The 23,194-nt window shown below is 53.5% G+C and overlaps 1 protein-coding gene across 1 annotated transcript in view; it reads left to right on the plus strand.

The window, feature by feature from the left end:
* Positions 1–22,131: 22,131 nt before the first annotated feature.
* Positions 22,132–23,194, plus strand: part of TNFRSF21 (TNF receptor superfamily member 21) — a 33,183-nt gene continuing 32,120 nt past the window's right edge. Inside the window, exon 1 of the mRNA XM_052692176.1 lies at positions 22,132–22,270. Within this exon, the coding sequence (XP_052548136.1) occupies positions 22,238–22,270 (33 nt within the window). The 5' untranslated portion in view covers positions 22,132–22,237. The remainder of the gene's footprint in view (positions 22,271–23,194) is intronic.

Below are 23,194 nucleotides of genomic sequence, written 5' to 3' on the forward strand. Positions count from 1 at the left end.
AGCAGTGCTTGCAATGAACGTTCTGGGAAACACACACTGCTGGAGATGTTTCAAGCATCCTGTGTTTCTCTTGCAGTGCTTAGGAGAGATGCACTGCCCTGGAGAAGGGCCAGCACATCCCAGGGGTTGCATATGGAGCCCGCACAGCCAGCCCAGGCTTCAGTAAAGTCTGGAGCAGTGAATGCCATCATCAGAGCACTTGAACACGTATTGCTCGTGTACCATTTCTGTTTTATTTCCATTCTGGTAATACCTGGTGCGTTCTTTTTCCTGTGCAAACAAATCAATACTGAATTTTGGGTAGGTTAGACTCAGACTCCATTTGTGGTTTTGGAGATTGCTTCATATACCCAAAAGTGAGACAAGACCTAACGCAGCTGCCTGAAAGAGGAAGTCCTGAAGTGAAAAGAAAGCAATACAATACTTGCCTAACCCAATTATGCTCCTACTATTATTAAGCCTTGCAGTGTGACAGAATAATTCAAAGTGCAAGGTCCTGCAGTGGTCCTGCATGTAAAAAACTGTGAGAATGTATGAGTGCTGTCATTACTAGACATGACAGAAAGATGTGGGAGAAGTAATTGGGTACCCACAGACATAATGGAGCCACCAAAAGTGACAACCCTGCTTCTTCAGTTTATCAGGAGAGGGGTTTCCATCACACAGGGAAATAATGATGCCACCACCTGGCTGGTGAGACTTAGTATTGGAAAGGGATGTCAATCAATAATCACAGAATCACAGAATCCCAGCATGGCCTGGGTTGCAAAGGCCCACAGCGCTCATCAGCTCCAACCCCTGCTGTGTGCAGGTCACCAACCAGCAGCCCAGGCTGCCCAGAGCCTGGGATGGATTCAGCTCGGAATGGAAACAGAAGCACTTTGAACCATACAGGAGTGTGAGCTGTCTAAAAGAAGCTGTCACCGAGCAAAGGCTGAGGAGGGAAGGATTTGCTCTTTGCAGATGCATGTTGGCAGATCCAAGGGAGGGGAAATGACCAAAGCTCACAGAGCAGCTCTGCTCAGAGCCAGGCTCAGAGTGGCCAGGGTGTGCTGAGACCAGAACCCAGAAATGTTCCTACAGAGCACAGCCACGTTCATACAGGAATATGGAAAAGAGCTTCCCAGCAGTTCTCAGGACAAAGCTGACACATTTCATGTCATGGATTATTATTCTGTGATATGCTTTACTAGCAGGGAAAAGGACACGATTACATTCTTCTCCAAGTTCAAGTCCATACGTGCATACAGGCAGTGCATGTGTGTGTGTTCGTGCATGCTTGGCATATTTCATGATGATTTTTGAATCAAGGTCTTATCATGTGTGAGAAACAGAGGACTCAGGCACCTGGCTGCAGTGAAGTTACACACAGTCATACGTACAGCTTTGCTTTGTACTTCACCGTCACATTTTGCCTTTGACAAATGAATCCAAATATGCAGGAGTGACTGCAATGCAGCACAAAGATGTCAGAGCGACCTTAGCATTACCAACCCTGAGTACCAGTGGCAGCAGTATGATCAGCATGAGCTTCCCAATGGGACTTCATTGCTCCTTTGTTGAACTATTCCTCTCCTCTTCAGGAAGGACAGTTTTGACTGACAGAAGGGCATCCCTAACGAGCCAGACCTGTGTTAAGGATTGAAGCTCTCTCTTCTTCCAAGACAAGAGAAAAGAATAAAAGGGGAGGAAAAAAAAAATAAAGAAAAGAAAGGAAAACTAAAAGAGGAAAAAAGGGAAAAGGAAAAGAGAAGGGAAGTGAAGCAAAGCAAAGAAAAACAGAAGGGGAAGGGGAAGGAGAAAGGGAAAGAGGAGAAAAGAAGGGGAGGGGAGGACAAAGTGTGAAATGAAGAACTGAAATCTTGTATCAGCTCTGGCTGTGCTCCCTTGATATTAACCAAGGGAGTTACCACCCCAGCTCAGAAGAGATGCTTCAGTAGCGCTGTTTGGCAGCTGCTGCTTAACCTGTGCGGCCCAGCAGCCAGATGATAAGTGTCATCCAGAAGCCAGACGCTTCAACTGCCACCTCTTGTGCAGGCTGGTGGCCTGGAGTATCTGTTTCTGCGGGCTGCCAATCCAGCATCTGTCACTGGCATCCAGTTCATAAGGAAACAAAGGGAAGTGCAAGTGACACATCTTCCAGCTGCAATCCCAAAGAAGTGTCAGAGGAGGGCAAGAGGATTCCTCCTCTGAAATGAGAGCGTGGGCAGGGTATAATTACACATCAGGTATGCACAGCATTGAGTTTCACCTCTACTGAAGCCAGCAGACAGGCGCTGCATGTGTGCCACTGAAGGAAGCTCTGGAGCTTTGTTCTACAAGGTGCATGAAGAAAGCTGTAGCAGAGTTTGTCACGGCTGGATGTCATAACATGCTTCCATTAGGAACAACGATGCTGTAGGTGTAGTAACCCTGTTCTTTGGCACTGCCAGGCTGTAATTGCTCTCCCCAGGTAACCAGACAGGAGAGCCAGGGTATCATTTTTATGTGGCACCTTCTTTCTTAAGACAGAAAATCCTTGCTCCTTCCATTTCTTCATCCCTGTAAGTACAGCAGCACTACCTCAAGCAGCCTCCCTCTGCTACGCCTGAACTTTACCTCTGTCTTTTCCCGTGTGTTTTTGTGAACAGAGCTCACTCTCTTTCAGCCCATGCCACTTTTTCTCCTTCTCATGTCCTATTTGTTTTTTATTTAAATTCTGTAACCATTTTAACTCCATAAAACCATTCGAAGGGATCAGTTTGCAAAAGAGATGCATTCTGTGCTATCTTGTCCATCCTGCCCGAGTCTTACTTTGTGTATCTTTCCCGTTTGGTGCTGATAATGTTTGTAATATGTTTTAAGATGCCACTTCATTTTGAAGGACTGACTGTATGCCTACTGCCTTAAAAACCTACTCAGGCTGTTTCTTTTGAAGAGGCTCTAAGGGTCAAAATACAGCATAGTCACCTCTGGGTTTGCCCGCCTAAGCTGATTCCTTTATAAATCACCTGGTTTTCCTACATTAACATTAACTTCAGCCCACTTGAGCTACTCCACATCACTGGCACAGAGGGGCAGAGCAGAAGAGTAGGAAGTTTGTGGTCTGGGAAGGAGGGGGAGCTGTGGGCACTAAGGTAAAGCTGCAAGAAAAAGGAGCTCGAAGGAGAGGTTGATGGGCTGTAGCCAACACAGCTCAGGGCAGGCAAACAAACCCCTGATCCAGGAAATGAGCGTCCAAGAGCAAACCCACCCCACGTGTGGTCTTTGTAGCACCCAGATCTGACACACAGCACTGAGCCATAGAGCTGATGTCAGAGGCTTGAGGATGAAGGGGTGGCAGCCTGGAAGGAGGAGGCAAACACTCAGAGTGTGGCCCTGGGGAAGGGATGAGGGAAATATAGCAGTGGGCTTTGGAACGGGCACCGGAAAGATGCTGAATCTGCATTGAAGGTCCTCATATTTGGAGCATCCTCCCCGCTCCCTTGGAATGTGTTCCACAACTCGCAGGAGCTCCCTTGCCACGTGCTGTACTTGGCCTCAAAGGAAACATCATCCATATGAGAAGACAGAGTCAGGCTGTATCCATCACAGCACCACGCTGTGGCCTGACAGACCTCACAGCCCCAGACCCACCCCTGCCATGGGCTGGGACCCCCAGCAGAGCATGCACCCAGCGCCCACCTGTGGCCTTGGGCACCTCCAGGGATGGGGCACCCACACCACTTGGAAGCAGCTTAATACTTTCCTTGTGCGATGGGATCCCAAATACTGATATTATTACCTGGTATTCATTGGGCATTACTTGTGCAGATGGCCACGAGCACAAGATGTGTGACACTACTTGAAGTTTATAATTGCTGGAGAAGAAACTTCTCACCATCCTTCACCAGGAAAGGAAGCTCCAGGGCAGGGAGGCCAGCATGCCCCAGCCCACTGCCTTGTGCAAACATCCACAGCTGGGGATGCCCCGTCCATCCCTGGAGGTGTTCAAGGCCAGGTTGGATGGGGCCCTGGGCAGCCTGGGCTGCTGTGGAATGTGGAGGTTGGTGGCCCTGCATGGCACAGGGGGGTTGGAGCTTCGTGATCCTTGAGGTCCCTTCTAAACCATTCTGTCTATGACTGCCAGCAATGTCCCGTAGGGGACTGGGAGCTGTGGGCAGCAGGAGGCACTGAGGGCAGCAAAGAGCTTCTGTGGCTTTGGGACTTTCTAGCAACATCAGATGCTTCCAATTGAATTTGGAATCAGGGTGATTTCCCAACACTGGGAAACTTTTGAAACCGCTCCCTTAACTCCTCGTTTGTCAGTTCATTAACAGATCAGGGTGTTTTCTATAGCAGCTTGCATTCACAACTGCACAACATTGGCTTCTAAATAGTAAGGAGAGATTTGATAGCTGAAAGATGGGGTGTTTTCCTGGAGAATAAACACATCTCCAGGCTAGCTCAGCCTTTAAAACAAGCTGATAATTGCTTCCAGAGATAGAATATCTGCAAGCTATTATTACAGCACTGCTTCATTAAGAAGGCAGCACAGCTGTCTCTGGTGCAGGCAGACAGCAGCAGAGGACGCTGTGCTCCGTAATTGGGCTCAGAACTGCTTCTCTCTGACAGCTCGATCCTAGAGCCGCACCGCCGTGCACTCAGTGCTGCTGTTTCCCAACCATCCCAAAGAGGATGCGAGTCGGTTAATTAATTTCTAGGAAACACCGTGGTTCCTTCCCTGAAAGCAAACAGCCCAGAGAGACACAGAACATCTTGCAGTGGAGGATTGAAGCCTGCAGGAGCTTTAAAGGTTTGAATATTGCTCTTTGGAGCAGCCAAAGAGGAGGAGCAGTGCCTGCTGGCTGTGTCCTCACACAGAGCTGTGCATGCGCAGCTCCAGCCCGCACAGCTCCGTCGCCCAGCACTGCTGTGCCCTGAGCTGTGCCTGAAGCTGGCTCCTCTTGGCCTGCGTAACAGAGGGATGAAGTTGTGCTGCCCTTTGGACACAGCCTTTGGTGAGAACCCCTCTGACAAATCCCTTGCACAGAGGGAGAACTTTGCATTCCAGGTGCTGCTTTTTCCTGAAATGCTCTGAATTCACACCTCACCCCAATTAACTAGATTATCACAATGCTACTCCACCGCCTCCGTTAGCATTAGGCCCTGATGCACCCACAAAAGCATGGTGTGTGAGACTGGGACAGCAGCAGGCAGGAAGACAGGTGGGTAGAAGGATGGATGGATAGACAGGTGGGTAGATAGGTAGGGGATAGAGATGGATAGATGGATAGATAGAGGTAGATGAGTAGATAGACGGATAGATGGGTAGATGGGTAGATAGACAGACAGAAAGATGGCCTCAAGTGGTGCCAGGGGAGGTTGAGGTTGGATGCCAGGAAACACTTGTGTACAGAAAGGGCTGCTCAGCACTGCCATGGGCTGACAGGGAGGTGGTGGAGTCCCCATCCCTGGCTGTGTTTCAAACCGTTTGGATGTGGTGCTCAGGGCCATGATTTAGCGGAGGGCTGGTAGAGTTGGGCTGGGATGGTTGGGCTGCGGTTGGACTCCATCATCTTTAAGGGCTTTTCAACCTGAGCTGTTCTATGATTCCATGATTCTATAGACAGATAGATGGGTAGATGGATGGATGGATGGATAGATACATGGATAGATAGGTCAAGATGGATGGATTGATAAATAGAAATGGATAGATGGATAGGGATGGATAGCGATGGATAGAGATGGATAAAAGGACAGATGGATAGACAGACAGACAGATAGGCAGGTAGATAGATAGATGGGCAGATGGATAGGTAGTCTGAGGGAGAAGGATCTGTGTCTTTTGGATCCTCTCTTCCTTTCCTGGCAGGCAGGCAGGTGGAAGCAGAGCATGGAGCTCTGGCACCAGACTGAGGCAGCAGTTTAGGAAATTCTCTTCTTGTGTTTGAGGGGATTTTTTCCCATCTCTTTTTGGGAATGGTTCTTTTGGGCTGCCCTTCTGCCAAGGGAGAGAATAAGGACCATTATGCTAAGGGCAGGGCTTTGGTGTCACAGCTATTAGCAGGAAAGCGATACTTTCCTTTTATTGTTCACAACAAACATTGTCCTTTATGAGAAGCAGAATGGAAAGGCAGATCTGAAGCCAGGGAACAAGACGTTTTGCACACTTAAATCAGATACGAACTGCTCATGAAGTTCTACAAGCAGTGTTCTGTTTGCAAGGAACAACACCTGCTGGTACTTCCTCTTCTTTTTGGATGCACCACTACAAAAGGAGGAAGTTTTTCACCTGGAGGACCTGTTCACTCTGGCACAGGTTGCCCAAGGAGGCTGTGGATGCCCCATCCCTGCAGGCATTCAAGGCCAGGCTGGATGTGGCTCTGGGCAGCCTGGGCTGCTGGTTGGTGACCTGCACACAGCAGGGGTTGGGACTGGAGGAGCGCTGAGGGCCTTTGCAACCCAGGCCAGTCTATGCTACATATCTGTGTTAAGGGTGGGGGGGAAGCAGGAGCTCCATTTAACAGCCGCTTCTCCAATTTCTTCCATGCAAGCACAGCAAAGAAGCTCAGCTGTCTGTGCTGCGCCGTGCGGCTGCTTGGGGCTCATTTCATCCTTATTGCTCCGCTCCGTGCAAACCAAAGCGGCACCGGGCCCGACTGGCAGCTGCCCGCCCTCTCACTCCTGCTCCTCAGGCAACGCCACCATCAGCGTCCCGGGCCGGCAGCTCCGACCTGCGCGCTCCGTTACGGCCCCGCAGGGCAGCGCCAGGCGCCGGGAGCTGCCGGCCGTTCCCCGCTGTGCCGGTAGGCGGCTCGGCCAGGAGGTCCTCTCAGTACTGGAGCACAAATGAATCCCAAAAGCGTCCTAAAATGGGCAAGTGTGAAAAAGGAAAGGCCTCTCGGGCATTTTTGAATGGGAGGTGAGTTTGAAGAGCAGGCTTTAATGCGTGGATGCCTGCTTTTCCCTGCTATGCAATGGATTCCAGCTCTTTGCAACTGTGTGTTAGCTCCCAAGTGGTGCTTCAAAGCAGCCCTAAAAGAAATCAGTCTGTGTCTAAAAGCCCCGATGTGCTGATTTCTCTCAGCATTGCCACTCTGGGGCCAAAATCAGCCATCAGCAGCTCAGCTGATCCTTCACAGAGTCACAGAATGGTTTGGATTGAAAGGGACCTCAAGGATCATGAAGCTCCTCAATATGCAGGGCCACCAACCTCCCCATTTCACAGCAGCCCAGGCTGCCCAGGGCCCCATCCAACCTGGCCTTGAACACCTCCAGGGATGGACGGGGCATCACAGCCTCTCTGGGCAGCTGTTCCAGCACCTCACCACTCTCATAGCAAAGATGTGGCTCCAGCCCTGCGTACCCAGCAGCAGGGAATCCAGTATCTCCATCACAGCCATGCACCGTGGCCTTGTTGAGCTCTGATTTGGAGAAGCAAATGGAGCTTTGGAGCTGCTTCCCTCAGCATTGCAGCCCAGTTGCTGCCCACGCAGCCTCCAGCTGTCACAGGGTGAGCAGGGGGGCTCAGGGGGTGGAAGATGTGTGCTGGCAGTGCTGGTCTGTATGTGTGCCAGTGATGGGAATGAGGTGGGATGCTCAGCAGGAAGGGAGCAGTGGAGGTGAGAGTTTTCTAGCCGTGCAGCAGTACAGGCTGGCTGCCCGTGAGCATAGGAACGAAGGGAAAAGCTGTGCCTGAAAGCCGTGTGTCTGTTCAGCCATCAGCAGTCTGCTTCCTGGCCTCCTCTGCACCCACATCTCTGCCCGCCTCGTGGCCATTTGTGGTGGGCTTCGTTACGTCCCCCTGGATGATCCTCTTCCCTATTCCCCCCACCTCCATCACTGACCTCCTTCCAAACCTGATGTCAAATTCAGAGGCTTGAACCTCACTCCAGTGAAACAGCACAACACAGCAACCAGCAAGACGTGGCTCTGGGCAGCCTGGGCTGCTGGTTGGCCACCCTGCACATAGAGGGGGTTGGGACTGGATGAGCGCTGTGGGCCTTTGCAACCCAGGCCATGCTGGGATTCTATGATTCTAAGACTCAGCAGCAGCCTGCATCCCCTGACTGCTCCGAGTGGAGACCCACGATGCTCTGTCGTGGCAGCACTCCAACTCATAATGCAGCAAATCCCTCCTCAGTGCTAAGTATGATTCTGGACTCAAAGCCAACGTGCTCCTGTGAAAGGTTACGGCACACATATGCAGAAACCTGTGGGCAACTCCTCTTTGTGGCAGGGAAATGCTCACCCCTGGCAGCGGGAGGGGGGGATCCAGCACCCAGGAAAGGCCCTTTGGGACAGCTGCTGCTCCAGCACTGTGCTGTTTCAACGTTGTTGGTGAAAGCTGGGATTGCAGACTGATTGCTGGGACGATCAGTGACTGCAGGGACAGCTGTTGCATTGCAGCTGGCATCTCTTCCGATGGCACAGGATGAATATAGTCCAGCAAAGGGGGATGTATGGGCAACACAACACAGGCAGTGCTTGTAGGGTGGGCAGCATCTCCAGGAAAGGGTCTGAGGGATTTATTGAGATCATCTGTAGCAGCTCACAGTGCCATGCTGCAGTGAAAAGGACTGAGAGTGAAGAACAGATGGGCAATCTGTGCTTCAGTTAAACACAGTCTGCAGGGCTCAGCAGGAGGTGGTTGCATGCTGTAATTCTGCGTCCTACAAGAGATCAAACAGGATGATCCAACAGAATGTAAGTCTGCCATTTGCCAAGGGTGACACGAGATGTTTGTTGTAAAGGAGAAGCTTGAAGACGTGTCCCGTTGGCAATGGATGACCTGGGGATCCTGCAGGCCATTTCCACCCTTGATAGTTCTCCCTATCTCTGTAGAGTCGCCCCAGAGCTCACGCTTTGCTCCACCTCTTTGCCCTACATTAATGGTGAGCTGACCCTTCAAAGGTGCTCAGGGGTCCATGTTGGGAAAACACCACAAAGGGTGAATATTCATGGTGTGCTGCTGCACCTGTGTCCTGCTTTGGGGAGCTGCTGCTCCAGAGGCACGTGGTCCATCTGGAAGCTGGGCTGCACTTTCACTGCTCTGCTCAGCTGTGCTCCTGGGGACAGAGTACAGGAGTGCTCTCATTTCCCGCTGTGCGACGCAGTGCTCTTTCAGCACGTGTGCATGAGAGCTGTACCTTCATCTGTGTGCCGAGGCCGAAGGACACCTCCCTTCCTGCTCACAGAGTCACACCACGACAGAGATACAGCACTCATACCCCCGAGACCAAAGAGGAGTTCTGCCAGAGGCCGGGAAAGACGAGGGTTAAGAAGTCCTTTCCCATCCACACCTTTGGGGGCGCCAATGGAGCTGCAAAAGCCTGCGTGTCTGAGCTGGCGGAGAGCTGAGGGATGGCAGCTTCACGGAGCAGTGCTCTGCACGGGGCTGCTGGCCGGCTCTTTGCTCCCCAACCTTTTGTCCTTCAATATTGCCTTTCACCATCCTTTTTTTTTTTTTCCACTAGCAATTCTCTTTCTTTGCATCTGAGAGCAGAAGAGCTATGGTGGGTGCAAAACCAGCAAGGAAGGAGCTGGGCAGAGAGCAGCTGGGAGCAGGACATGAGGGAGCTGGGCTTGTTCAGCATGGAGAAAAGAAGGCAGTGGGGTGACCTCAGTGCAGCCTGCAGTACCTAAAGGGAGCCTGCAGACAGGAGGGGAGTCAGCTCTTGGAAAGGGGAGATGGCAGCAGGACAAGGGGAAATGGTTTGGAGTTGAGGGAGGGCAGCTGGAGGTTGGATGTCAGGGGAAATGTGGAGGTTGGTGGCCCTCCCTGTGGTGGGGGGTTGGAGCTTCATGATCCTTGAGGTCCCTTCCACCCCTGGCCATTCTGTGATTATGTGAATTGGAGTGTCAGTAACCCTGTTTCTGCTTCAGCTTCCCCAGGAGTGAGGAGGCTGCAGCCATCACTCCCCAAGCTGCTCTTTTGCTTTCCATGTCGCTTTCCTCAGGCCATGGAGATGTGTGCCAGGGCTTGGTTGGCTGGAAACCCCCCAGCGTCTCCCCAGTGCTGAAGGGTAACAGCAGCTCTGATGCTGGTGCTCTTACTTCATCCCCAGCTTCCACCCACACCGTGACCCACACCATTTGCTTGCTGTCAGGGAAGAAAACTAAGGGATGTGGGGTAACACTTCCCTCAACACGGCTCTTTTGGGGTTCAGGAGATGCTGGAAAGTGGCAGTGCAGCCCCACAGCCTGCGCTGGCTGCTGGCTGAAGCCCCGAAGCAGGAACAGAAGGGTGCAGCAGATATTTAGTGTTTGGGTGATGTGTGATGGCACAGAGCTGTGTGTATGCATGGGGAGAACAGAGCGGGTCTGCAGCACTGCTTTCCTGGAGCATGCATTGCTCATATTTGCTAGGGAAATGCAGCAGCCAGGACATCCCATGCTACTTGGGAGCCAGAGAACAGCCCTGACATGACCTGGTAACAGACAGCTCAGATGGGAATCTGGTGCCTTGCAGAAGCTGCAAGCAGCTTCATGTGCGAGTCATGTTTTACTGTCTTGTCCACTGTGACGTGAATCTCTCCTCAAATCTGCAGGTAAAAAAATCCGACCACCAAATTATTAGCTATTATTTGTTTGCTGGAATCAAGAGAGAATGGCCACACCACACTGCAGCATCCATAAATGAGACAGAATGGCCTTTTGTTTCCCTCTGCAGAATTATATGCATGACCCAGTTTTTCCTAACACGGCAGAGATGGGAGAGCCATGGCATTGTTTGTTCAGCACAAATGGGGAGGGAGAGAGGGCTCTGCTTTGCTATGTACGAGTTGAATTGAAGAGGCAGAAGGGATGCTCAAATCTCTTGCTACAGATAGCAGGATTTGAACCGGTATCTCACAGCCACATGTAATATTTCCTGCAGTGTTCAGGGCCAAAGTCAGACTCCAATTTCCATCTCAAACACTTCCTGCCATGCGCTGGGTGCCCTGTGCACCACATGGTCTGGTTCACCCTGCTGGGCCGGGATGCTCCCTGTGAGTCCCAGCACCCACTCCTCCTGGCCAACAAAGGCAGCCAAGCATCAAGGCAGGCTGCCCATGGGACACTTTGGGTGGCTCACTGTCATGGTACTGCTACATCAGGTGGCCCAGAGGGGTATCTGCCCCCCTGGAGGTGTCCCAGAACCATGGAGATGTGGCACTGAGGGACACGGTCAGTGGGTTTGGTGGGCTGGGGCTGGGGATCACAGTGGTCTTTTCCAACCTCAGTGATTCTATGATTCCTTGATTTATTATGTTCCTGAAGCCCAGGAAAGAGACAAAGGGCGCCTGCATTGCTGCCAACTGTGTGGTCACACTCAGAACAGAGAGAACAGCATCCAGGCTGCACACCAGCAAGGCTGCGGAAATCAGCTGCTCTGAGTGGCCGAGCACAAAGCACAGCAAGGCAGTGGGCTGCTGCCTCGGCAGTAGGGGCAATAAGGAGCACCACATGGTCACATTAGGTTGGATCTGAGGAGGAAGTTTTTCATGCAGAGGGTGGTGAGGCACTGGCACAGGTTGCCCAAGGAGGCTGTGGATGCCCCATCCCTGCAGGCATTCAAGGCCAGGCTGGATGTGGCTCTGGGCAGCCTGGGCTGCTGGTTGGTGACTTGCACACAGCAGGGGTTGGAGCTGGAGGAGCATTTCAACCCAGGCCATTTTGTGATTCTATGGTTTTTTAAGGCACACTCACTGTGCTGATGCTGTGCATCACAAACAGCATAGAAACCAGCTGTTCTCGCCAGGGTGAGGCAGTGCTGGAAGGGCTGCAGCCGTGCAGGGAATGCAGACATCCTCACAAAGGAGGAGCAGACTGTGGGGACCAGTCATACATTTCCAAGTAAAACCACTTCATTGCAACACCACAAGAGAAGGGCAGATAAGTCCCAGATAAAGAGGGTGGGAATGCACCAGGAGGATCTATGAACACGTCAGAAGGAAAAGAAAGAGGAAAGGGATGACTCAGAGAAGGCCTGGGCTGCGTTCACAAGAAGGTTCTTTGTGACGGGCTCATTCATTTTAACTGAATCACAGAATCACAGAACAGTTTGGGTTGGACGGGGCCTCAAGGATCACGAAGCTCCAACCCCCCTGTGCCATGCAGGGCCACCAACCTCCCCATTTCACAGCAGCCCAGGCTGCCCAGGGCCCCATCCAACCTGGCCTTGAACACCTCCAGGGATGGACGGGGCATCACAGCCTCTCTGGGCAGCTGTTCCAGCACCTCACCACTCTCACAGCACACAACTTCCCCTGACATCCAACCTCCATCTGCCCTCCCTCAACTCCAAACCATTTCCCCTTGTCCTGCTGCCATCTCCCCTTTCACAGAGCTGACTCCCCTCCTGTCTGCAGGCTCCCTTTAGGCACTGCAGGCTGCACTGAGGTCACCCTGCAGCTTCTCTTCTCCATGCTGAACAAGCCCAGCTCCCTCAGCCTGTCTTTGTAGTGGAGGTGCTGCAGCCCCTGCTCATCTCTGTGGCTCCTCTGGACCCTACAGAAGGAGCAAGCCTCCTTCCAGGATGCAGTAATGGGGCGGTTGTGTGTAAGCCAGAGGAGGCAGTGATTTGGCTTTGCTTCGTGCTGACGAGGTCTCAGCTGGTGCAGGTCTCTTATTTAGGGTGCACTTTGAAAGAGATGTTAATTAATTAGAGATTAAGATACACAAAAGTAAAAAGGTGGAGTGGGTCTTCTGGCTGCTGCCCCAGCCCCTAAGCAAGCTGCTGAGTATGCTCCACTGAAAACAAAGCCAAAGTAACTAGAGCACTGTGCAATGCCTTCCCTTGGGGAAGAAAATTTGGAAGGAAAAAAATAAAAAAGGAAAAGAAATGTTTGTATTTTTGGCCCCAATTTCCACAGCTTTTTGCTACAGGAAACAGTTGTTAAGGATGACTGTGCCACATCGCTGCCTGTGCCACTGTGTTATACAAAGGCTACAAGCACCATTAGCAACCAGGCGGGCTGCTGAGCTCACTGCTGCCTGGCACACAGCCTGAGCCCAGCACACACAGCCCTCCAGAGCCTCAAAACCCAGTGACGGGCTTGTGGAAGCAGCAGGAGACAACACAGGAAAGCAAGGGGCACGTTCATGTTACAGCTCTGAGTTACGGCACACCAGGAAGTGCTACGGAGAGAAGTGAACGAGGAAGAGCCTTTGTTGCACTGCTCACTGCTGAGCACCACCAGTGTGAGATTTGTCTGGCTGTCAGAGCCCCGGCAGCATGGCAGTAACCACCCCCAGTGCCCCTGGGCCTCACCGTCAGGGCTTCCATGCTTGCATCTTTGGGGCCAGAATGGAAAGTGCAATTATTTAGTTTCTTTATTAAAATTCAACCCCAGTAACTCAAATTTAACACTAAGGACAGCTAAGCACCCAGACGCTGTGGGGCATGGCCCTGTGCACCCGGTGCTGGGAAGGACAGGCTGAGCCGGGCCACTCCCCAGTCAGTTTCTGGAGGGAAAGAGAGCAGCAAATTGTGCCAAATGCATCAATAATTGCATTTCTAGGCTGGAGAGCTCCAGCTCCCTGGGGATGTGCACGAAAAGCAGGCAGAGGCACAGAGCCCGAGAGCGAGCTGTGCTCCACACTTTCCAAGAACAGCTGCTGGCACGCAGCTCCTGCACAGCACTGCTGGCTGCGCTCACTGGATGCACTCCTTCATGGGCCAGTGCTCCCTACCGGCTTTGAGATGGCTCTGCTCACCATCAGAGGTTAGGGGCATCTTTGGGCTGGCTTTGTTGCTCTCCCAGAGCCAGCAGGGCACTGTGCCAGCCTGGGGTATCTGATGTCTCCTGTGGAACCAGCCCTGGTGGGTGCAGGAGCATCTGGGCTGTGTGCAAACAGCAGCCGCAGCCTCCTCCCAAGAAGGATTTCTTCACTGCATCACAGCCCCGGTGTGGTGGTGGGGAGAGCAAAACCCCTCGCAGGAGGGCTGTGGGTCAGGCTGAGCCCCACGGCCCACAAGTGCCATGCTCTACTTCTCCCTTTGGATGGGAGTCTCTGAATGGCTGCGGTGGGCAGGGATCCTGCGTCCCTCTGCTGCCCAACCCCCAGCAGTGCCGGCTCCACGGCCCTGGGGAGGCCTCCAAGGAGAAGCTCTCAGCATCTCTCCGGGGAACCTGGAAGGTTTCGCTGTGCTCTGTATGGCTGTGCTGCAGCTGCCCCAAGAAGCCGTCCTGTGAAGGCCAGTGCCTCGGGTCACAGAGCTCTGGTGGCACAGGACCACCCGAGGGACAGAGCACAGCTGAGCAGACAGAACTGCGGCTGCGAGCAGAGCAGAGGGCATCCCAGGGAGGAGTCGGGTAGAGATAACACCAGGGTGTGAGACTGGCAGGGGCGGCAGAGGAAACGCTCTGTTAGCAGCCGAGGTTTGGGGGAATGGAAGAGCCGAGGTGCCTGGGCATGCGGGGCCCTGCCTCCAGCTTTCTCGGCACGTTCCCACCTCCCTGGGGACAACGCTCAGCCTCTCACCTACTTCTTACGTCAGCGCACGTCCCAGCAGATTCCCCCATCTGTTTATCATCTCGGGTGGTGAAGGATCTCATGGGGAGCTCGGCCTGCTCAGCATCTGCTCTTGTGACAGCTCCATTCTGTTTGTGAGAGATGAACGAGCAGCCCTGGAGAAGGGAAGTCCTGGGAATGTTTCATCTGTGTCAGCATGGCAATAAATCCTCCGGCCTGGGGAAGGGGCCTTTCCATCACAAGGGCCAGGCCCTGAACCGCTGCTGTGGTAAGCTGGGGAGAATGGGAGCTTCTTGTCAAAGGAGCCAAGGGGGTCTTTGTCTTCACCCAAATAAAATAAATGGTGTCTTCTTACTTGTCTCACTTAATAAGGCCTTTAAAGGCACCGAGACCACGGGCACCACAGCTTGTCTGTATGTACTGTCACTCCTCAGCTGGTAGTGGAGGACATTATCCTGCCTTCCAGCACCACATGTGATGACCACCTTCACCTCGGCTGTCGGCCATAGGGCTCACACACAGCAAAGGGGGCTCAGCAGGGCAGCAAGGGCAACCAGCTGGCAAGTGAGGACACAGCGGCCAGGCCACGCAAAAGCAGCTCCTTGCCACACTCGGCCTGCTCAAAATAGCTGTGCAACAGGACTTGCGTTGAGGGATATCACACCCAGGTATCCCCCAGGCCCTCAAAGCTGGAAATGACACAGGTCTGCCCTCCCTCCTGGCAGTACAACAGAGGACATGTAAGCTCCTGACTGCTGAGGAACTTGGAGAGAGCCATCATCAGGGCAAGTCCTGTCTGAGGCCCCCGGTGCTCCTACATCCATTTCAGAGTCATAAGTGAATATAAGGAGGTTTTGGACTGGATATGATGAAAAATATTTCTACCACGAGAACAGGTCCAGCACTGACAGAGGACACCCAGGGAGCTTGTGCTGCCTTCATCCTGTTCTGACCCCAAACCCAGCTCTGCTCCATCAGGAGTTGAGCTGGAGACATCCACAGGCAGGTCTTCAAGTGAAGCTACCCTGTGATCCTCATAGAATCACCAAATAATTTTGGTTGGAAAAGACTTGCAAGGCCAAGTCCAACCATCGACACTACCAAATCCATGACTAAACCACGTCCCCAAGCACCACCTCTCTTCAACAGCTCCAAGGGGAGGGCTCTGCCACTTCCCCAGGCAGCCTGTTTTGAAGCCTAACCACCCTTTCCACGAAGTAAATCTTCCAAATGTGCAATCTAAACTTTCTCTGGTGCAGCTGAGGCCATTTCCTCACGCCCTATCACTTGTCCCATGAGAAAAGAGACAGTGCCTACAGCACCCCATGCCCACACGACACACCTGTGGCAGAGCCGGTGCCAAACACTGGCTCTGTAGTCTAGAAACAGGAGGCTGGTGACTGCCTATTGCCTCTGGCTGCAGGACCACCATGAAACGCACAGCTAGCAGGTGGCCAGAAGCTGCCTCTCCCCCAGTGTGAGCAGAGGGAGCAGGAACCGCTTGGCTCCATCCCAGGCACCCCCAGCTTGTGAGTCCAACCACAGCGCATTGTTCCGGGCATCAGCACCAACTGCAAACAAAGCAGGACACCATGACGGGGTGGGATATGTCATCATGTGCGGAATGCTGCACGTCAGCCCAAGGAACAAAGCCTTGCAGGGGAGCGCAGGGGCTGTGCGTGCTCCCCCCGCCTAGCGAGGGCTGCAGAAGGGATGAGCAGTGCAGACCTCCATCCTCTGCTGCAATCAGCGTGTGGTTATCCAAACCAGGGATCATAAAAGTCCGCTGCTCATCTGGTAACAATAATGAACAGGGGAACAGCTCATCCCTTTGCTGGCACCACATCACCATAGAGTCACAGAAGCACAGAACGGTTGGAGCAGGAAGGGACCCCGGAGGCCATCAGCGCAGGCCTGCAGCGCACAGCACACCGCAGCTCCTCAGTGCTCAGAGCCCCGTCCCCTGGCCTTGGCTGCGTGCAGGACGGGGCAGCAGCACCTCTGGGCACCCTGTGCAGCGCCTCACCGCCTCACCGTCAGCGGCTCCTTCCTCACATCCAACCTACATCATTCACCAGGCGATCCAGACAGCAACGCACACAGCCCTGCTCCTCCGTGTTCCAAGGCTCTCCTCTTCTACTCCCGCTTGAATGCAAGGTGAATGGCAGTGAAAAGCAGAGATCCAGAAGCACTCCTGTTTCTGCATCAAATTCCTCTCACCCTGTAATATTGAGAGCTCAGCTCCGCACGACTGCAATTAGAAATCCTGCATGTTAAATGGGCTGTCCTTGGGCTTTGACTTTATCTAAGACTTCTTCCAATAAAGGTCAATATGGAGCTCCTGCCTAAGAAGGATCAAATCAAATCATCAAATAGGTGATGCTGAGCAGGGGATAATGGGCTGGCTGGTTGGCTCGCGGGTTGGTTGGACGGCTGGATGAATGGGGTGTTGATGAGTTCACAGAATCAAAGGTTGGAAACAACCTGCAAGATCATCTAGTCCAACCACCCTCCCACTCCTATTAGTACCACAAGCTACTAAACCATATCTTGTAGCTCCTCATCCAGTTGGATGGCTGGATGAATGGATAGATGGACAGGTAGACATCTGCTGCCCGGGACAAATGCATACATAGCCCAAAGCCTGACCAGTGAACAGAGGTCAGCAGAAGGTTGTGGGATGGAGAAAGTAGCCAGTTTTCCTAGGAGGGCCTGGAAAAGCAAAGAGAAAGGGAGAGCTGAACATTTCTCTGCACAGTTTGGCTGGGATGTATGTTTATTGTTGTATTATTTGTTTCCCTTGCTTCTCTTCCTTTCAGAGAAGCATAGTTTGTTCATGAGTGCAGAAAGACAGGTGGAAGAGGTACGGGGGAAGGATGATGGGATGGCAGTGCGCAAAGGCTCACAGGGCAGGAGAGCCCCCTGTAAAGTATAAAGAGAGCCTGAAAGTATCCAGGCTGCTTTGAATGAATTTTCCCAGGTTTTTGGCTGAAGACTAGTGACGCATTTGGAAGGATCCTTGGAAATTAAGGCTGGCTGAAAAGCTGCCAGCAAGATTGAGAAAAGCTGCCCAGTGCTGAGGACGGACCCTGAGAGGGCAGTGAGGCGGGAGGGAGGTGTCCTTGCTTGAGCTGGATGCGATCTCTATGCTTTAGGGACCACCCTTAGCCAGTAGCAGACCCACTCCCCTGAAAGGCTTTTTAGAGGTGTGACATCCAACTGTTGGTCTGACACATCAAAGCAGTGATTCATCACATCTGTATTGATTGGATTGCCATAAGAACGCAGAGAGCAACACTTTTCTTGAAAGCTGGTGACAAACCCTGGCTGCAATGATGCTTAGCAGTGGTGCTAAGATCTCCAGCTGGTTCTGTCTTTACTCTGCACTGGGCATTAAGTCTCTGGGGATACATGAGCTTCTGCACTGCTAAATGGGAGCAACACCACAAGACCTTAAACTGCAACTATTTCTGGTCACTCAGCATCACATCCCTCCCTGCTGGGTGTAGCTAAGCAGGGTCACTTGGGAAGCGACATCCTCCTGGGGCTCCAAAAATACCCCAGGGCTGTACATCTGCTGTTCAGTTCTCACTCGAGGAAAAAAATAAAATAAAAAGTGCTGAGCCAAGCTGGGCTCGAGGTGGTGAGAGTCCTTAGCTGCTTTATCTCTGTGCCAGGACAGCTTGCCCAATCAATGTCTTTTTCAGCTGCTGAACCAACCAGCTCACACAGCCCAGGGAAGCTTTGCTGGGCAGCTTCAGCTGCAGAGACCCAGGGGAGAGCAGAAGGCAAACAAGGGCATGGTGCCACTTGCCCAGGGCACCGTGCTCATGGGGAGGCTGAGATCAGCGTCCAGGTGTCAAAATGTGGGCCTCGCTCCCATCCAGCAAAGCCAAAGCAAAGGCTGCTGGACTTGCAAAGCAAGACTCCTATACATCAACACCCCCAACCCCAAAGAAGTGTTAACCCATCCTACTTGCATTACTTTTGCTCTGGGAGGCACAGACATGGCTGCATGGAGACAGACAGTTCCACTTTGCAGCATTCGCTTTGGGGCAGAAGGGAAGCTTCATCACAGCCACCCACTGACTGAAAAAGATTTGACATGCAAGTCCCCTGTGCTTTCCCTTCCTGCCAAGGGGTGAAGAAGCAGCTCCAGATGTGCTCCATTTGCAGAAGTATCTCCCCACTGTCACCTCACAGAAACTGGTCTGCACAAGGGAGGGTATCTCCTTGATGCACTCAGCATTGCTGTCTGCTGCTGAGCTTCTTTCTCCAGCTGTGCTGGGAGAACAAACCCCCAGCCATGTGTCAGCCTTTACAGAGGCCGTACAGCCAGGAGCCATCAAACTTCCAGCTTTCTGTGGGGATGCAGGAAATCCATCAGTGACAGCACACCTGAGATGGAGGAAATTCCTCCTTCAAGACCCTTCCCACTCAGCTGAATTGAAATAACACATAAAAGCAACTCACAGTATTGCTGCTGGCAGAAAGTTTAAGGCAGGATCTGGAGACCCAGCTCTGTAACAGGACGTGCATTTCTTTTCCCACAGCAGAAAGTGAGAAAAGATCATTCCAAGGGCCATAGAACCACAGCACAGCCTAGGTTGCAAAGGCCCACAGCGCTCCTCCAGCCCCAACCCCTGCTGTGTGCAGGTCGCCAACCAGCAGCCCAGGCTGCCCAGAGCCACATCCAGCCTGGCCTTGAATGCCTGCAGGGATGGGGCATCCACAGCCTCCTTGGGCAACCTGTGCCAGTGCCTCACCACCCTCTGGCTCTAAAACTTCCTCCTCACATCCAACCCAAACCTCCCCTGTCTCACTTTAAAACCATTCCCCTTGTCCCATCACCACCCACCCTCACACACAGCCGTTCCCCTCCTGTTTATCCGCTCCCTTCAAGCACTGGAAGGCCACCATGAGTTGGCAGAAGTGCTCTCCATCACAGGGTGGCTGCGGGAGCTCTTACACTCCTTTTAGGTTGCCAGTACCATTGCACCTCCAGCACCCCAGAGATCTTCCCTACAAGTCCTGCTTTTCCATGTCTCTTGCTAGGAACCACTGTGCCTGTGTGTGTGTGCACGTATATATACCTACATGCGTGTGTGAAATGTATGTTCTTGCTGGGAATGGCTGCTCTTGGAAGATGTTTCCCTTCCCGTTCCCTGGAGATCATAAGAAGGACCAGAAGGGTGAGAAATCCCACCCACGGTCTTCCTCCCCTCACGCAGGCTGAGCCCATGAGCTCTGTTGCCTTAGCTTCCTGATTTATGTTTACACAAGTGATAGATGTGGTTTCTGCAGGAATTTGGAGACGCAAATTTTCTCACACAGGGGCGATTTTGCTATAACAGCTTCAGAAAAAGAAATTTTCTAAGGGAGATATGAAAGCGATGGTCCACATACAGAGAACAAGAAAGTCTAGAAGTAAATGACGTCTGCTCCGCTAACCTGCCTTCTTTCATCACAAATAAATGATGTGAAAATGTTCCCACACGGCTTCTGGTTTCCACAGGACCCAGCAAGCAGCAGCTGTGCAGTGCATCCCGCACCATTTCCCACATAGTGCCTTCGGTGAGAAACTTCCTCCCATTTCATGAACTCTGGGGAGCTCTTCCAAAAGCAGCAGCCAACTGCTGCACGCAGCCAAGGCCAGGGGACGGGGCTCTGAGCACTGAGGAGCTGCGGTGTGCTGTGCGCTGCAGGCCTGCGCTGATGGCCTCTGGGGTCCCTTCCTGCTCAAACCATCCCGTATTCTGTGCCAATTCTACTAACACAAGCATTGGCTTTTCTTCACAAGAAGAGTGAGACTGCAGCCTCAGAGAAAATGGCTTCTGGTGGCCAACCAGGTTGGTGGACATCACTGCATCACCTCCCCAACCCCCGTGGCCCCTTAGCGAACAACAGCAGTGAGGTTTGCTGACTGTGATTAAAAACACCCCCCTCTTGGTGTTGTTCAAGTCAGCAGTTCAGCGACTGGGCTGATCCCACAGCCCGTGACAGGCTGTCTTTGCATGACTCATGGGGTGGCACATGAGGAAAAAGGAACCAAAAGAAGGAGGAACTCCTTGAGCCGCCAAAAACACTGAACACGAAACTAAGCTTGCTCATCCACTTCCCCATTTTTTTGCCAAAGATGCAGAAAAGCAGCAATGCAGTGAGAGGAGAACTCCATCAGCAGTTTCTGGAGCAGACGGCATGATCCAGCCTGAGCAGCGTGGCCTGTGTTTGTCACAGCCAGGGGGACGGAGATCTACAGGCCAGCCCATGCATTTCTGGATCATCCCTGGACTGCCTGTAGGTTCTGTGTAAATAATCATAATTGAAAGTGAATTGAACTAATTGGGATCCAAGCCAGGGCAGTAACAGGATCCATCTCATCGCCCATTCCCTGAGTCACTCCATGCTCCCGATTACTCTTCCAGCCAGAGCACGCTGTCATGCTGCTGGCCAGTCCTACAGGGCTGGGGGGCTGCAGCCCCATCACCAGCCTGCTGTGCCCACTTTGCACCACAAAGATGCATTTCTCCAAGCTCCAAATCCTCTCCACCATCCACAATTCCAATGTCTGCCCATGTTATCACCTGCCATTTACCCCCAGTATCACAGAATCATCATCACAGAATCCCAGCATGGCCTGGGTTGCAAAGGCCCACAGCGCCCATCCAGTCCCAACCTCTGCTGTGTGCAGGTCGCCAACCAGCAGCCCAGGCTGCCCAGAGCCACATCCAGCCTGGCCTTGAATGCCTGCAGGGATGGGGCATCCACAGCCTCCTTGGGCAACCTGTGCCAGTGCCTCACCACCCTCTGCATGAAAAACTTCCTCCTCAGATCCAACCCAAACCTCCCCTGTCTCACTTTAAAACCATTCCCCTTGTCCCATCACCACCCACCCTCACACACAGCCGTTCCCCTCCTGTTTATCCGCTCCCTTCAAGCACTGAAGGCCACCATGAGGTCACCCCACAGCCTTCTCTTCTCCAGGCTAAACGAGCCCAGTTCACAGAATCACAGAATCACAGAATCACAGAATTGTAGGGGTTGGAAAGGACCTCCAGACATCGAGTCCAACCCCCTGCCAAAGTTCCCTCAGCCTTTCCTCACACAGAGCAGCTCCAGCCCTCTGCTCATCTCAGTGCCTTCTCTGGACTCGCTCCCCGAGCTCCACGTCCTTCCTGTGCTGAGGCCCAATACTTTGCATCATAAGCAGCCCTGGGCACCCTGTGCTTCCTGCTGGGCAGCTCTGCACCCTGGGTCATCACGTCCCTGAGGTCATCACTGCCTTCCAGCATTAGATGGGAGGAAATATCCAGGTGGAAAAGGAGCCTTTAAACTGCACTGTAATCTGTGAAATCAACAAAAGGCTTCGTGAGCACTTCGGAAGGGTTTGGATGTGACCCGTGCTTCTGTGAAACAGGAAAGTCTCCTTTGATCTTCGTTGTTGGAGATTTTCTGTCCTTCGCAGAGGCGCAGCGCGGTGCTGCACTTCGCAGTCCGGCCCGCGGCGCCGCGCGCTTCCCCTCAAGCCCGCCAGGGGGCGCGCTCCTCTTCTCCGCGCCTCGATGACGTCACACTGTCGGCCCCGCCCCCTCCGCGCCGCCCCACGTGCACCGCCCCCGCCCCGCGCGCAGCCGGCGGCGCCGCAGGCAGGTGGGAGCGCGGCGGGCGGCAGGGCCCCCCGGGCCGGCCATGGGCTCCCGCCGCCGCGGGCAGCCGCCGCCGCCGGCCCCGCGCCGCCCCTCCGCCGCCGTATGAAGGAGAGACGCCTCTGACCGGGCAGCGCCCCGCTCGCTGCGGCGCGGCGGCCCCGGCCACCATGAGGGCTGCCGTGCTGGCCGCCGTCCTCCCGGTGAGTGGTTGCCGGCGGGTCGGACCGGGGTGTGGGTCGGTATTGGGGCTGGGGCTGCGGTTTTCACGGGGCCCGCGCCGTGTCTTTGCGGGGCCGCATCTCCTTCCGTGGCTGCTTTCAGGGATTCGGGGATGCGCCCAGACTCCCGTTTCCTTTATTTAATGCTATCGCTGTTTTATTTTTTGCTTCCCCCCTACGCGGTGTTATCCGGGGGTTCATCTCCAGGATCGGCGCTTGTAGGCAGAATCCCATCGTGCTGGGGGTCCTGCTGGGGAGGGTCTGCCATCGGCACTGCAGCGGTGCGGCGGGTTGTGTAACCGGCAGCGCGTTGGCTCCTGCAGTAGCGGCTCTGCAGGAATTTAGGGAAGGAAGAGCCCAAAGCCGTCCCTTCCCTTCCCCGGGGAACGGCGGCACCGCTTCGGGCGCAGAGCAGAACTCGGCGTGGCCGAGATGCCCTGCAGGGATGCCATCCCCATCGCTGGGGCGCGCGGAGCGGCACGGCGTGGGGCGTTGGGCAGCGCCGGGAGCTGCAGTGCTGCAGGAGCGCTGCCCTCCGGGAGCAGCCTGGCTGCTGATGTGGCACGCTGTTACTTTCGTTAACCCCAGGCCGGCAGAAATAAGGTGTTGCTTTTAATGAAGAAACAGCTCTTTGTCGAGACCCTCAGCACGACCAACTTTTTTCAGTCAGTAACGTGCTCCTTTCTGCAGGAGGTGGGCTCCTCGTGTCTCTGAATTGCCATCAAACTTGGGGCCGTGCTCACTGGCACTGCTCCTTGTTTGATGTGGCACTTGCAGAGATGCAGGCTGTGCAGCCAGACCCGTGCCCATGGGCAGCAGTGCTTCAGCTGCTCCAGATCCTCACTGTTTTCCTTCAGAAATGGTTCCCAGTGAGCAGCTGATGATATGATGGTCCTCCAGTGCCAC

Source organism: Tympanuchus pallidicinctus, unplaced genomic scaffold (assembly GCF_026119805.1).
Source record: "Tympanuchus pallidicinctus isolate F22 unplaced genomic scaffold, pur_lepc_1.0 scaffold1, whole genome shotgun sequence".
In the NCBI taxonomy this organism is placed as follows: Eukaryota; Metazoa; Chordata; class Aves; order Galliformes; family Phasianidae; genus Tympanuchus; species Tympanuchus pallidicinctus.